The 15611-nt window shown below is 35.0% G+C and overlaps 1 protein-coding gene across 1 annotated transcript in view; it reads left to right on the top strand.

The window, feature by feature from the left end:
- Nucleotides 1-13001, top strand: part of lpar1 (lysophosphatidic acid receptor 1) — a 77201-nt gene extending 64200 nt beyond the window's left edge. Inside the window, exon 3 of the mRNA XM_056466722.1 lies at nt 9202-13001. Within this exon, the coding sequence (XP_056322697.1) occupies nt 9202-9503 (302 nt within the window). The 3' untranslated portion in view covers nt 9504-13001. The remainder of the gene's footprint in view (nt 1-9201) is intronic.
- Nucleotides 13002-15611: the final 2610 nt, after the last annotated feature.

Below are 15611 nucleotides of genomic sequence, written 5' to 3' on the forward strand. Positions count from 1 at the left end.
CAATCCCAATCAGACACACCTGGGCTGGCTAATCAAGCTCTTACTAGGCTTTCTAGAAACATTCCAGCTGGTGTGTTGAGGCAAGTTGGTGCAAAAATCTGCAGGACACCGGCCGTCCAGGACCGGGTTTGGGCACCCCTGCTCTAATCCCTTCCGAGGGACCCTCCGAAGGGATTAGGGCATAAGGTTAAGCCTTTGAGAATGGAATGCACCCTTGATTTTTATATATACTGTAGCTAGTGCAATCCAAATGGGGCATATGCCCCTCTGAAGGGCACTTTGGAGAGAAAAGCAACATGACTGCTATATTAAGGAATATAGGGAATAGGGATTTGACATGGACTGCTCACACAGACGCAGTGCTGAGGAAGGCACAACAACTCCTCTTCTTCCTCAGGCGTCTCAGGAGGTTTGGAATGAGCCCCCACATCCTCCGCTCGTTCTACACCTGCACTGTGGAGAGCATCCTGACTGGCTGTATCACCATCTGGTATGGGAACAGCACCAGCAGCAATCGCAAAGGACTACAGAGGATTGTGCGAACTGCTGGACGCGTAGTAGGAGGTGAGCTTTCTTCCCTCCAGGACATCTACACCAGGCGGTGCATGAGGAAAGCCAAGAGAATCATCAGCGACTCCAGCCACCCAAGCCATAGACTTTTCTCTCTGCTACCCTCAGGCAGACGGTTCCGCAGCATCCGGTCACGCACCAGCCGACTGAAGGAAAGTTTCTTCCCTCAGACTATCAGGCTGATGAACACTTAACACACCCCACACAAACTCTTCCACACCCCTCACTGCACACCTACAGCTATGTGTACACATACACATACACATGAATAGTCATTGTACATATTGCTGTCAACATGCTGTTGTATGTGGTTGTATTTTGCACTGTCTGTATTTTGCACTATAGTTGTATTTGCACTGTCTGTATTTTGCACTGTCTGGAGCCAGCACCTAAGCTTTTCACGCATCACAGCACACGTGCTGCTGATGATGTGACAATAAAAGTGATTTGATTTGAATGATTGAACTGCTGAAGTGCTCAACTGGTCACTTCAAAGGGCCCTTCAGAATGAAGGATTTTGAAGGGTACAAATGATAGACACTTGATCCTTTGTGAAGTTGTTTGGTGTCACAAAATAGCAACTGAATGCTCGAAGTTTGACATTACCTATGAATATACATATTGCATTTTTCTGTAAGCAGCTACTGTAGAGTTTGTAAATAAAGTTATAAATGTTATTAATTAAGTTATTTCAAAACTAAGGAAAATTGTACATACAAATTTAAGTAAGTAAGTAAGGTTCAGCCTTCACAGTCTACTCTTCATTCCGAGCGTGTTTACTAGGTGGCAAAAGCACACCTCCTTGATCGTCTTGTTGAGATGACTCAGAAGTTTTTTTGACTTGTACACCCTTCCTTCTTCTGAAGCTGTCACAAACCCTTTAATGGGATTAGGGCATAGGTATGTGCCCTTCTGAATGGAATGCAGAGATAGTGTGAACATTCAGGTCACTGCTGAACAATCCGACAGTGAGTGTGTGTGCATGAATCGAGAGCTTTTGAATTACATCGCATGTGATCTTGCTGTACAGTTGGAAATCGCCAAGTGTATGCCCAGACTAAGCCAGGCTTTATGACAGTGTATTACAATGAATTAAAACGAGCAGTGTATTTTACTAATGACTCATGGGTTAAATTCTAGAGAAAACAACATGAAATTGTAAAGAACATATTAGAATTAATATACATATACATATACATATTTGAGTTAATGAGGTCAAAGCTTGCTTCTTGCATGTGACAAAATTTAATTCCTTTAAAATGTTTCCGTTTGAAAGCAAAGCAAACCAACATGAAACTGCAACAGTGACTACATTTACATTAAAATCAGTAATCAAATTATTTGCCTTTATCTAGTTAAGACAATAATATGATTAAGGGGTTTACATGAGTTGCTTTTTGAATGTTCCTTTCATGATCCCGTTTTACATGTTATAGAACATAATTTGATTAATGTCATCGTGTCACCGCACTATTCACATTTACTCTGGAGTTTCATGTAATTTTTGGTTTCATTTTTAATTTGTCGACTTTTACTGCAGTTTGACACTTTCACTTTCATTCAGAATCATTTCATACATGCCCCCCGTGACAAACGAGATATTGGATGCAACTATGAACTGCTGGAAGAGTGTTGTTTTAACGGAAGTTCATACCGCATGCTGAATGGAAGAAAAAAAAGCTTCTACATTTCACAATGCTGGTGTCTGTGTTCTGCACTGACTCGGTAGGTGCAGAGAGTGTCAAACAGCCATGTGTGTGTGTGTGTGTGTGTGTGTGTGTGTGTGTGTGTGTGTGTGTGTGGACTATTCTTTTGCAAAACGCGATGAAAAGTCTTGTCATGCCGGTAATAGTTTGATTAAGGTGTTTACATGATTGTACTGCACTTCAATAATGCGACTAAAATTGGCATACTCCACACATCTTAATTTGATTTATCTTTAGTTTGATTATGACCTTAATCGGATTAAATGAATCAAAAAATCGCTGTTTACATGGTCGACTCTTAATCAGAGTATTGTCATAATCGCTTTAAAATTGAATTATTGGTGTTCATGTAATCATACTCAGTGTAAAAGTTAGGGGTGGGCGGTACACCGGTGTCATAGTCATCACCGGTGTGACATTGCGCCACGACATGGATTTTCTAATACCGTCAATACCGGTATAAATCAATTATGCGCCTTGAACAACTGCATTTACATCAATAATAGCTAATTCTAAATAATAAGGCATTCAATTTTCTTCAAACATTCAGTTGTGGTCTGAATACATGTCCTTATACTACAGGGCTCGAAATTGCAACCATTTTGGTCGCATGAGCGCCCGAAATTTAATCTATGCGCCCTCATAATATATTTGGGAGCATTTGTGTGTCTAAATTAGGGCTGTGACAGTAATGGAAGAAATCATGCGGTATGACGGTTAACCGCGCAGATATATAAAAATAAGCATTTTTAACGCACCGCTGTAATTTCTATATCCCAGTCCCTTTATCAACATTTTTAACACAAGTCATTATTTTAAAGATTATGACTTGAGAATATGATTTTACCTCAGCGCTGCACTTTTCTCCTTCGCCCTCCCACTGAGTTCAGGTGACAGAGTGTTGTGAAGTAGTTAAACTCTCCTCAGTTTAATTTACAGTGTCAAATTGGCACAGGAATATCAGTATATTAATATAGGCTTTGCTAAAATGCTGGTCAAATGTAGGTATTTTTTTACAGAAGCTATTAACAGACGCGCATGCTGCAACCGGTGATGAGTCAACAATCGCAAATATTTTGACTTACTTAAAGTAGGCTATAGGCTATAGCATATAATAATTTTGTGTAAAGACATTTATAAAAAAAATGTAGCTAATATATCACAGGGGTTTGTATAGCAATTACAGTGGAGCATTAATTAAATCCTTTTTTTTCCGTGGAGCGAAACAAACACTACACAGTTGTGTAGCGGATGGAGACGCACAAAAATATACAATTCAGATATTTTCGTCGGCAGAAAAATATTCTTTGAACGAATTTTGTTTTGTACAATTTGTATCTTAGTTTTTGTCGGTCAGTTTACAAAAAAAACAAGAATAACTAATAAACTTTGAGGTGAAGCGATGTGCCTTAGGGTCCGCAATATGCCGCGGCCAAAACACAAACTGGTCTGTTAAATACAATCGTAATATAAATAAAATAAAAGTGAAATATTCAGTTTCGAATATTTCGAATAGGCTGCTCTTTTAATTTTGATTATACAGTTAACAAAGATTTCATATTCGAAACTGAATATTTCACTTTTATTTTATTTATATTACGATTATATTTAACAGACCAATTGTGTTTTGGCCGCGGCATATAGCGGACCCTGAGGCACATCGCTTCACCTCAAAGTTTATTAGTTATTCTTGTTTATTTTGTAAATAACTGACCGACAAAAACTAAGATACAAATTGTACAAAACTAAATTCGTTCAAAGAATATTTTTCTTCCGACGAAAATATCTGAATTGTATATTTTTTGTGCGTCTCCATCTGCTACACAACTGTGTGTTTGTTTTGCTCCACGGAAAAAAAAGGATTTAATTAATGCTCCACTGTAATTGCTACACAAACCCCTGTGATATATTAGTTACATTTTTAATAAACTTCTTTACACACAATAATTATATGCTAAAGCCTATAGCCTACTTTAAATATGTCAAATATATGCGATTGTTGACTCATCTCCGGTCCCAGCATGCGCGTCTGTTTATAGCTTCTGTAATAAAAGACTCACATTTGACCAGTTATTTAGCAAAGCCAATATTAATATACTGATATTCCTGTGCCAGTTTGACACTGTAAATTAAACTGAGGAGAGTTTAACTACTTCACAACACTCCGTCACCTGAACTCAGCGCGAGGGGGAAGGAGAAAAGTGCAGCGCTGAGGTAAAATCATATTCTCAAGTCATAATCTTTAAAATAATGACTTGTATTAAAAAATGTTGATAAAGGGATTGGGATAGAGAAATTACAGCGGTGCGTTAAAAATGCTTATTTTCTGTGAAGCGATTGATTTGAGTTAGTAGGTCTGCTTTATTAAAATAAGCTTAAAATAATAACAGTCTATGCTGGTTATAAAAAGGATTCAGTGTTTTCGTTTTGTAATCTAAATTTGTAATTTAAGTGGAAAATACTCAGGGCAGGCCTTTTATTCCTTTTATTTAGTTTATTCTGTTTTTCTATACAATCCTGAAACCTCACCTAAAGTTATAATAATAATAATAATGGCGCAGATGACAGCGATCATGACATGAGGTAAATGTTGATCCGCCAGCTGAGATCAATCGAGTGTTTTCGGAGAAGGTGCCCGAATCTCGATGCGTTGCATTCACCGCGTGTTCAGCGCAAATGTCCGCTAAATATAAAGTCTAATACTGTAGACATCATCGCCAAAGAAACTCACCTTTACTAAGTTTACACTGAAACTACAGCTCATAACAAAGAGCGGAATTGTGCCGGTGGTCATCATGAGAATCCTGCTCTGTCTGCTCATAAATTGGTGCGGCTGACTCGCCTGCTTTATTCCACCAACACAGAGAAATGAAGATCAGCTCATAACGAGACTGAGCATTTACAATGAACCAAACCAAAACTTTTAAAGAGCGATAGAAGTGAGACTTTCTTTTGTCCGTTCTTCCTTGAGATGTATATTATTTTGCTATTGAAAGTAATACCATGATATTATACCGTCACCGTTCAAAAGATGAAAAATACCGTGATATTAATTTTAGGTCATATCGCCCACCCCTAGTAAAAGTTTTAATCCCTGTTTTGGAACAAAGCAAACAATATGCATGTGTAAAAACTGCCCAAGATATATTTTCAATATGTGTAGCCACATTTCTGGATTTTTTTTACTTCCAGAACAAGCTCATATACACTAACCTCTGTTTCAAATTAGCTTTCAAAGCTGTTCATGTAAAAGAAACTTTAAACACCTTCTATTCTCACAGTGAAGATAGAAATCATCTTTATTTTAACTATGTTTTTATGTGATAATTCATTATTCTCAGAGCAGCAATGAATCTGAAGGCACATAGGGTTTTCAATTAAAAATAAACAGGATGTTTGGGTGCAATGATCCATATGTCTTTGGCATGCGAATGTATCGTGATCGCTCACTTCCAACTCAGTCTTCATGATTCCTCGTTGTTCATTTCTCTGATGAGAGCAAAACATGTGGCAAAGTTGTGCTGGAAACAGCTCAGAGTTTATCTAACTGCTGAGAGTCTCCGCATAACTTTCTAGTGATGTAAATCATTCAAGAGCAGCTGCGTTTGTCTACAAGATGAGCAGTGGTCGTGCAAATGTGTTTCTGTCTTGCAAAATAACTACAACATAGCCAAAGTTGCTAAAACACTATGTAAAAGAGAAATTTGGTGACTATAAAAGATTCTGTGAGGAATAGTTAAGCAGTATAATAATTACCTTTACTTCTGTTAGTAATGGAAAATCCAGATATCCACTGCCATATATTATGAGGTGATGGCTCTGTTTCAAAACGGAAACTTTTTAATGTGTTTTGGACATTCCTTTACAGGACAACAGCGTTTTGGGGTTCTTAAAACACAAACATTTACGGTTTAAAAATGCTAATGTATATCATCATCATTTAAGTGTCAACTGTCCAAAACCCATTGAAAATAGCCAAAATGGTGACATAATGTGAATTTATTAAGTGAATTTTCATGAATGAGTACTTTACACCACAGTAATATTATCAGCAAATGGCCTGGCATGCTACAACATTTTTGTGAATAATTCAATTCAAGTTTATTTTTCAAGTCATCTTTATATCTAAAGTGCTTTTACAATGTAGATTTGTCACAGCAGCTTAACAAAGAAGTTCTTGTAAACTGAAACTGCAGCAGTCCAGTTTTCAGAGTGTGGTTTAAATTTTACTGAAAGTCCAAACACTGAAGAGCAAATCCATCAATGTGCTGCTACACAAGTCCCAAACCAAGCAAGCCAGTAGCAAGGAACAAACTTCACTAATTGACGAAAGTGGAGGAATTATTATTTTTTGTTTGTTTGTTTAGTGCTTTTCACAATAATTATTGTTTCAAAGCAGCTTTACAAAAGACGCACATTATTGCATTACAATCAAATTCCGAATATTTATTAATTCAGAATAACATATTACTATACATTTTAGTTACTATAACTTTAACCAATAAACTGGTAACTAATAGCTTTTAACATTTATATAATAAAATAATAAATAATACATTTTATTTTTCAGTATTACAGTGGAAGAAATAAGTATTGAAGTATTGACATGCAGGGAGCCTCTCCATTCACTCAAGTTTCTGAGCTCTCTCATCCTTCAGACCGAGTTTATTCTTCCGAGGTGATCTAAGAATACTGTCAGTGCTGCGAGTAGTTTGTAAAGACTGTCCAGCTCATGCTGCTGGGTAGTTGCCTTGGTTAACCAACACTTATTTGGGTCTGTAATTTTATTAGCATCTTCATAAGGGTGGTATTGTTTAAAATGATGAAACAGGTTTGTATTGTTGCCTGCTTTTGATAGCAGAAGTCATCTGCAGTTTGCAGTGCACGTTGCTCTGTTTTGTGTCGGATTGCAAAAAAACTAAGTAGCTCCAGACTACTAAAGTTTAGTGACGTTTCTTGTCAACAACGTCCGTGACTGAACTTTTTTAAGTGCAACTAACACTGTATGGCTGTAAACTTGTACTGTATGCGGTATCCGGAAGGGCAGGCTGCAAAATGCCTGCACAGCGTTACGCTCAGTGCGTAAATATTATCGAACACTTATCGAACTGTCATTATCGTTTGATCGAAAAAAAAATATATATATATTATAGGTGGGCATAGAATAATTTTTTAAATCTAGATTAATCTAGATTAATTTCTAGATTAAAATGGCTCACTTGAATTCTGCCGAAGGCATTCAGAATATGTGTGCTACCCAAATAATAAATCTTTGAGAGCGGGTTTCTCAAGCCAGGCGGCGCATTAGAACAGGGGCTCATCTCCTCTTTCCAAAATGCATCAAAAATTGCTTGAGAAACTGTTCTACTATGATAATTGCTGATGAAAAATAAGTTATGTTCAAAAAGATGTACTTGTGTTTACTAACTGTTTAAGAGTCTTCCATGTAAACAGAGATTTTTGATTACATTAATGCGACTAAAGTCATAACTGAACTAAACAGAAATGGAATTAAGACATGTGGAGTATGCATATATTAGTGGCATTACTGAAGTAAACACTGCAATCAAACTATTGCCGTCATGTAGGACTTTTCGCCATATTTTCCGACAAGATCCAAGACACAGGCGGCTGTCTGTAAAGGACCGCACACAAAACACACACACACACACACAAACACAAAACACGCACACACACACCGCGAAATGCGGTAGTTTTTTTCTTTACGTTTGGGGAACGTTATTACATTCTATAACACTCTCACCAGTCCTTGCTCCTTATTTGCGTCTAATACCCCAGTTTGTCACGGCGTATGAATGAAATATTCATGAGTTGAGATGAAACTGCCGAAATGCAGCTAAAGTCAGGCATCCTGCTGATTTGATTCAGAAGAGGACTTGTTTGTCAGACGGCTCACCAGTTAGGTATACCTCCGCGCTAAAATATCAAGGTGAAAGTCATCATAGCTTGCATAGAATAGACCCAGCTCCCAACCCAACTTTGAGAATAGATTAACGGCGATATATATATATATATATATATATATATATATATATATATATATATATATATATATATATATATATATATATTTATTTATTTATTTAAAAAAAAAAAAAATTTATCCCGCGATAAGAGTCTCGCGTTAACGCAGCACGTTAACGCCCATAACGCCCCAGCACTAATATATATATATATTATGTGTGATTATCTATTTCAAATCCGACCTTTATTTTGTATTTTCTCTTTCAAATCCGACCTTTATTTTGTATTTTCTATTGGATTCGAGTCAGGTGATTGGCTGGGCAATTCTACAGCTTGATTTTCTTTCTCTGAAAGCATTTGAGAGTTTTCTTGGCTGAATGATTATCTTGCTGACATGTCTACCCTGGTTTATCTTCATCATCCTGCTAATGTAGATGCTGGACTGAAGCAGCTAATATTAATTTACAATGACAAAGGGTAGATGGTTGCTAAATAACTACTGAGAGATTTCAGCTGCTGTCTGGGCTTTTACTGCCACACTATACCTCCATTTCTTCATGGGTTTATTCCTTTTTCCCTTTGTGTTATTTAATTCCATCACACATAACTTAATTTGTAAACTAATACGTTTTGTTTTCTTTGCATTGGATTTCATTGGTTGTTGTCAACATCTCGTAAAAAATTTAAGTCAACGGCACCTTTAGAAATATGTTTTCTGAGAAAAATGGTGACGCGTTCAATACTTATTTCCCCCACTGTTTATTCTAAAATAAAAATTTAATTGAACATAAAATAATTAAGTTGTCCCCCAAAAAAACTCAAGTGTTGTGTTGTTTCAGCTCGTTTTAAATAAGTAGATTGAACAAGCAGCAAAATTATATTTTTGAGTGTAAAACTGCTGTCATGTACTAAGTCACATTCATTTTCTTGTACTTTTCAGGTGCTTTCATCGTGTGCTGGACGCCCGGTTTGGTGCTTCTCCTGCTGGACGTGGTCTGCGCCAACTGCAACATCCTGACCTATGAGAAATTCTTTCTTCTTTTAGCGGAATTCAACTCCGCCATGAACCCAATCATATACTCGTACCGAGACAAGGAGATGAGCATTACTTTCAAACAGATCCTGTGCTGTCAGCGGCAGGAGAACGTGAACGGTACTGCTGAGGGGTCCGACCGGTCTGCATCCTCCATCAACCACACGGTCCTGAGCGGTGCTCACCATAATGACCATTCAGTGGTCTGAGGTTCAACAGTGGCCAGATCGACTCACAATACGCAAGACTGTGAAAAAAAGCATTTTCATCAGCAAAAGACTTGTGGTTATGAAGTTTGATTTGCTTTGTTTGTCTTTGACACAATATTGAGCTATTTAAAGGCTAATCCAGGTGGATTTAAGAAGCCAGTTATAATTGTTCCCGTATTACGGAAAAAATTGGTGTTTTCGGCAAGTTCTCACTCTCTCTTTATAAACCCTCAGGCGGGTTGATGTTAAGATGATATCAAATGACCATTGATGTCAAAAAACATGTCAAAGATTCTAATCAATTTGATGTCAAAATATAGGTGTCTAGTAGACATCCACACATTGATGCTCTTTTGATCACCAAAATAGCAACACAAAAAATATTACAATATACAAAATTTATATTCTTCTGAAAGCTTCAATTAAAAGTTACAAATTTACACTGGATTTTGTATCCTGATAATGTATGTAAACTACCTTGATGTCAAAATTACATCAAATTGACATAATTGGTAATAGGACTGCAAATCAACTTTGGATATTATAATAATTTTGTCGCTATTTTGGTGATCAAAAGAGCATCAATGTGTGGATGTCAAATAGACGTACATGTTTTGACATCAAATCGATTAGCATTTGTGACCTGTTTTTTTTTTTTGGTTTTTTTTTTACATCATTGTCAAATTGATATCATATTGACATCAAGGCGATCAAATCGATTAGCATTTTCCAATGTGTTTCTTTGACTGGATAATACAGCCACATAGTATGATGTTCAGTTTTCACAGCCACAGTAGTTTTAAACTTTAAATTGTTGGGTTTTTTTTAGGTTTTGGTCATTAATTTACGTAAAAACTGTGTTTTTGCAGGCTTTAAGTTATGTTGTAACAAGAAGCTAATGGTGTTACATATATGAAATATGTCACAATTCCAAATGTTTTATTTTTGTTGAGAAGTGGTTAAGTTGGGATTAGGTGCTTGAAAATATCTACAGAATAAATTATCTATAAATATCTAAACATAATTTCTACTAAATATATCTGGATCTGACAAAACTGAAAATATTGGAGTACTGTTAAAAAGTGACACCAAGTGTGTTAAAAAGTGGCTCAAAGTGTCCATATGAGAAATTGGGAGTGAGAATGAGTTGATATTTTAGCTAGTTGTAATTTTTGGACAGACCGTTGTAAAGTTATGTGAGTTCCTTTGTATTGTACAGCAGGTGAATAAGTGAAGGATATAGTAAAGTGTCTGGTGAATCTGCACTAGAAAGAAAAAAAGAGTGCATGTGAGGGACCACTGGGAAATATTTTTGGTGATTTATGCAAAGTACTTGATTTTATTTTAAATCTTTTCTTTTAATTTTTTTTGCACTGCAGGTTCATCCCTATGATACCAAATATAATACCCTGAAAACATGTCTCTCAGCCAGTTACATAATTTAGGTGTCCAAAGGGCTTAGAATGTAGAAAAATGCTTGAATTTAAATTTCACACAACAAGTATCCTAAAGTATTTATGTGAAGCTGGGTAAACATATACCTCAGTAACTTGAAACAGCGTAATTTTTTCAATTCAACATTTTCATAACTAACACACACAAAGCATTTCTATCATTCCCAAAATAGCTGTGCCTTAACATTTTTGATAAAGTTAATAAAAGTTAATAATAAGTTCTAACAACTTAATGAAATATATTATGTTTTAACATATTCTGTACATTCTTATGAAATTAGATTAATAGTACAGAAATCTGACTGATTTATTGAAGTTATTCAACATACCTTGAGTCAAGGCAACAATCCAAATTAAATGTTGCCATGTTTTTTTTTTTTTTTTTTTTTTTTTAATTTCTTACGGTTCAATATAAATTATCGAAGCGCCTTTACTTCATAAACCAATGTATGTTTGTATATAATATATGTATATATTCATCTGTTAGTCAAAAAGGGATTGTTTATTCTTTAAAGTTAAACCATTTGAACTATGGTATAGCTATTTGTATTAGATTGTTTGTGTTTGTATGTTTAAACAAATTTATGGTGATCGAGAGAGTTTAACTTGCTACAATTTAAGAAAATACGTGCAATTGCAAAAAATACTAGCAAATTAAGAAAAGATCTTCATCCATTTGACCTCACACGTGTTGTAAATTGTCACAGCGCAAACGCATATTTTAAAAATGCACTGCATTTTCTCACAACGCATACAAATTAATAAAATGTGCTGCATTTTCTCACAACACAAATTATTTCAAAAAATTTTTTGAGGATTTGCAGCACATCTGCTGTCAAATGGATGTAGCAAATTGCAGCATGTTAATCTCGTTTGGCCACTGTACAACTTTTTTTGAAACCTAATTCAGTCACACATCATTTTTGAATAAACCCATAAGGACCAATGTTTTAGTAAATGAAGTGCTACATAAAACTGATGCCATGTTTCCACTATTGGATATAAACAAAAGAGAGAAAAGGTTAATTGCAACTTATTTTTCTTTCTAATAAATTTGGAATTTCAAGATTCTAAAACAAAGAGAATTTGTAAATACAAACAGTCAATTTCTGACTTTATTTCTTCACATTTTTCAGTTAAAATAACTTAAAAATTCTAAACAAATGAAAATATGCGGACCTTTAAACTGCATTTAACGATAAGTATTAGACTATTAGACATTATGTATGTAAAGTAATTATATATTAGATTTTACGTCCCTGTGACTTGTGTCCAAAAACATGTTGGTGCCACTGTAGAGTGTAATGTTTAACATAAACTAATGCTAACATCTGTGAAATGAACAGTTTTATATGATGTATTGTTCAAAAGAGGGAAGGCTTCTCAGGAAATAACCTCTGCTTTTAAAAAAAACTGATGTAAAATAAGTATTATAACAAAAGGATTTCCCTTTTGGACCCTAAAAATTTTTTTACCTGACAGTATTGCCTTGCTAATAGGGCTGAAATTGGAAGATTTGCACTCTTAGACAAATGGAGGATTTTTGGCTGAGATGCTACTTTAAACAAAAACAAACAAACAAAAAAAAACATATCAGTATTACCAGTTTTCATACCAAATGTACTAACATTCTCATAAGTTTTACATATGCGTTGATCCATTGTTGATATTTGAGTTTCTTGAGTGTTTTTCATGTTATTTGTCTCATCAAGAAAGTCTATAAAACCTTTAAAAAATTCAAATAAAAAAAAGTGTTAATCAAGCAGCAAATGTTCAAGGATTATTGCAAGACTTACTCTGTTGCGAAAGCACATTCGAAGCAGCTCAGTGCTCCAAATATGGTCCATCCAGAAAAGACAGCTGTGCTTCACGGGTCATGGGCCATAGGTTCACTCCAGGCTGAGAAACGACAGTGTGTTTCCTGTTCATTTCAGCAAATGTGACCATATTCAGCTTCCCTTAATGAATCATGTATGGTAACATTCACTTAACAGTGTCATTCAATTAGTGAACCTTATTAAAATAAATCTGTATATGGATCAAATCTTCTTCGCTTGCGTCATTTATATAGACAATTTGAATTATTTAATTTTTTTATTTCCAAGAGCATTATTTTGTATCTTTTGTAAGCACATTTACCTTGTTAAATATATCTGTGTTGATTTTTTTTTTAAACCAATTACTTCAATATATTAAAATACTAAACTGTTTATAATATGTTTATAATATGCACAATAAACTAACCCAGGCTCATACTGATTACTTACCCCATATACATTTCTGGAGAGTGCCAAATACGCCCCTGGAGAAACTTTTTTTTTTTGCAGTTTTTGTTTTCGTGAATCCGCCAGAGGCTGCTGTGTACGCTTTTTGAGATCTCAAATTTCTCTTGCGAGTGCCTCTTGCACCTGCACCCATCCCCTTTCACAAACCTAACCGATAGTGTTTTAAAAAGCACCAATTGAGCAGTGTCCACCCACTTCCCTAAACCCAACCAAAAGTATTTTGAAAAGCAATCCAGAAAAAGAAAATCTCTCACCTGATTTTTATCACGTCTTCGGTTTTACCACGTTCTCACCGTGTTATTTATTTGTTTATTTTATTTTTTGGCTTTGTTTTTGTCTTACCCACTTTCTGGAACCATTCTTCGTCAGATTCGAACTCAGTCATCACGGTCAACTCTGCCCTGCGTCTAAAATCCTTCGATGTATGCAGGACAAATTGGTAACAGCGGAAGAGCCGTCCACACGGAGGTAATCAGTCAACTGGTCAGCACGAAAAGGAATGGCATCATATCGCCCCCTAGTGTTGTTTTAAAGACAACAAGCAGCCTTACGAACCTCTGGCTACATAATTAGCGATCTCCAGAAATGTATACAGGGCTACGTTTTCAAAATTAGCCCATGTTGCAACCAACTGTAAAATTGTCTACACTGACAATTTTGACAAATTTATGATTATTGTTCTTGAAATTAAAGTACCGATTTCATGAAATGATGCTGATTAATAGACTACACATAATAGATATTAGAATAGATATTTTGGGGGCAAATAGCTGGTTATATACTTTAAAAAATGCTGGGTTCTACTCAGTTCATTCATGTTGGCCCAACACAAAACAAATATGTTAACGTAACAAATATAAGATCGAACGTAAACAAGTTGTCCCAAAAAATCAAAATACTTAGGTTGTTTCTGCTCATTTTATAGAATTAATTTGAACAAGCAGCAAAAATCATGTTTTGAGTGTAATTACTACTGTAGTGATGCAGAATAATAATTGTTTAAATGTCTAATTGGTCGATTCGATGCTGATTTTCGGTCTTATTTATTTATTCAGTGCATTCATAAATCCCAACAGAAATGTTTGTGATTTGTTATAATGCTCAGCACAAAAAAAAAAAAAAAAATCAGATGAATGTGTGCAGATCTAAATTCAATGCTGCAAAATGAAGCTGTTCTTTCCTTTTGTGACAGATTAAATGCACAGCTGCTTTTTTATGTTTTTTTTTTACCCACCGATGTTGAATTTGAAAGAATTGTTTTGTTATAGCATTTTTGTTACACGTCCCAAATTCATTTGCAATGATGTCTGAATGTAAATCTTAAACATTATATAGCATTAATTAACTCACTGATATATGCTCTGTTTACATAACAGATCTAGCGCTGCTAAATAAATGTGTTATTCACTGTTTGGTCATATTATCTAATTCATGAAAAAATGCGCTAGTGTAAATAAACATTTACTAATAGGCTGTTATTGTAAAAAGATACAACAGAATACGAGTCAAAAAACATTAACAAAGATTATGTAATGCTGAATAATAGTCATTGTTCAAAATTAGTTTTAATTTTTATTATAATTAGTTATAATAGTAATAGTTTATGATAAACTAATGTACTATATGTTCGGTTAACATTAACAAATATTATATAATGCTTAACATATGTGTAGTTCACTGTTAATTTATGATAACTAATGCATTAATGAATACAACCTTAATATAAATTGTTAACACAAATAAATAAATGAATTCAATGGAAGTCAATGGTTATAGGTTTGCACCTTTCTTCCAAATATCTTAACTTTTGTTTAACAGAAGTAGAAAACTCAAGGTTTTGAACTAGTGAAGGGTGACATAATTAAAATTTTTGGGGGGATCTATCCCTTGAATGTATTCACTTTTTTAAGCAAAGTCATCTAATCACTTTTTACACTTTACACACAGTAAAACCCAAAATGTTAAGGCAACTCAAAGGAAACCGATTGCAACAAACCATTTAAGTTCAAAAACTAATCCAAATGAGTACTGTGAACTTAATCCATTTGAGTAAATGAAGCAATATGAGCACAGTAAAACCCAGTAAATGAAGAGAACTCAAACCAACTGAGTTCTGTAAAACCCAGTAAGTTAAGGCAACTCAAACCATCTGAGCAAACCGATTGCTACAAACCATTTGAGTTAAAAAAAACTAATCTATATGTGTACTGTAAACTCACTCCATTTAAGTTGAAGTAATGACGTATTTAATTAACTCATTACCTTTAACCATACCTGTCATCCCTCCTGTTTTTCCTGGGATTCTCCCATATTTTACAGTTCTATCCGGCTGTCATCCCGCAAAGGTATCTTCCCGTATTTCTCCCGTA

This window comes from Danio aesculapii, chromosome 10 (genome assembly GCF_903798145.1).
Source record: "Danio aesculapii chromosome 10, fDanAes4.1, whole genome shotgun sequence".
Lineage (NCBI taxonomy): Eukaryota > Metazoa > Chordata > Actinopteri > Cypriniformes > Danionidae > Danio > Danio aesculapii.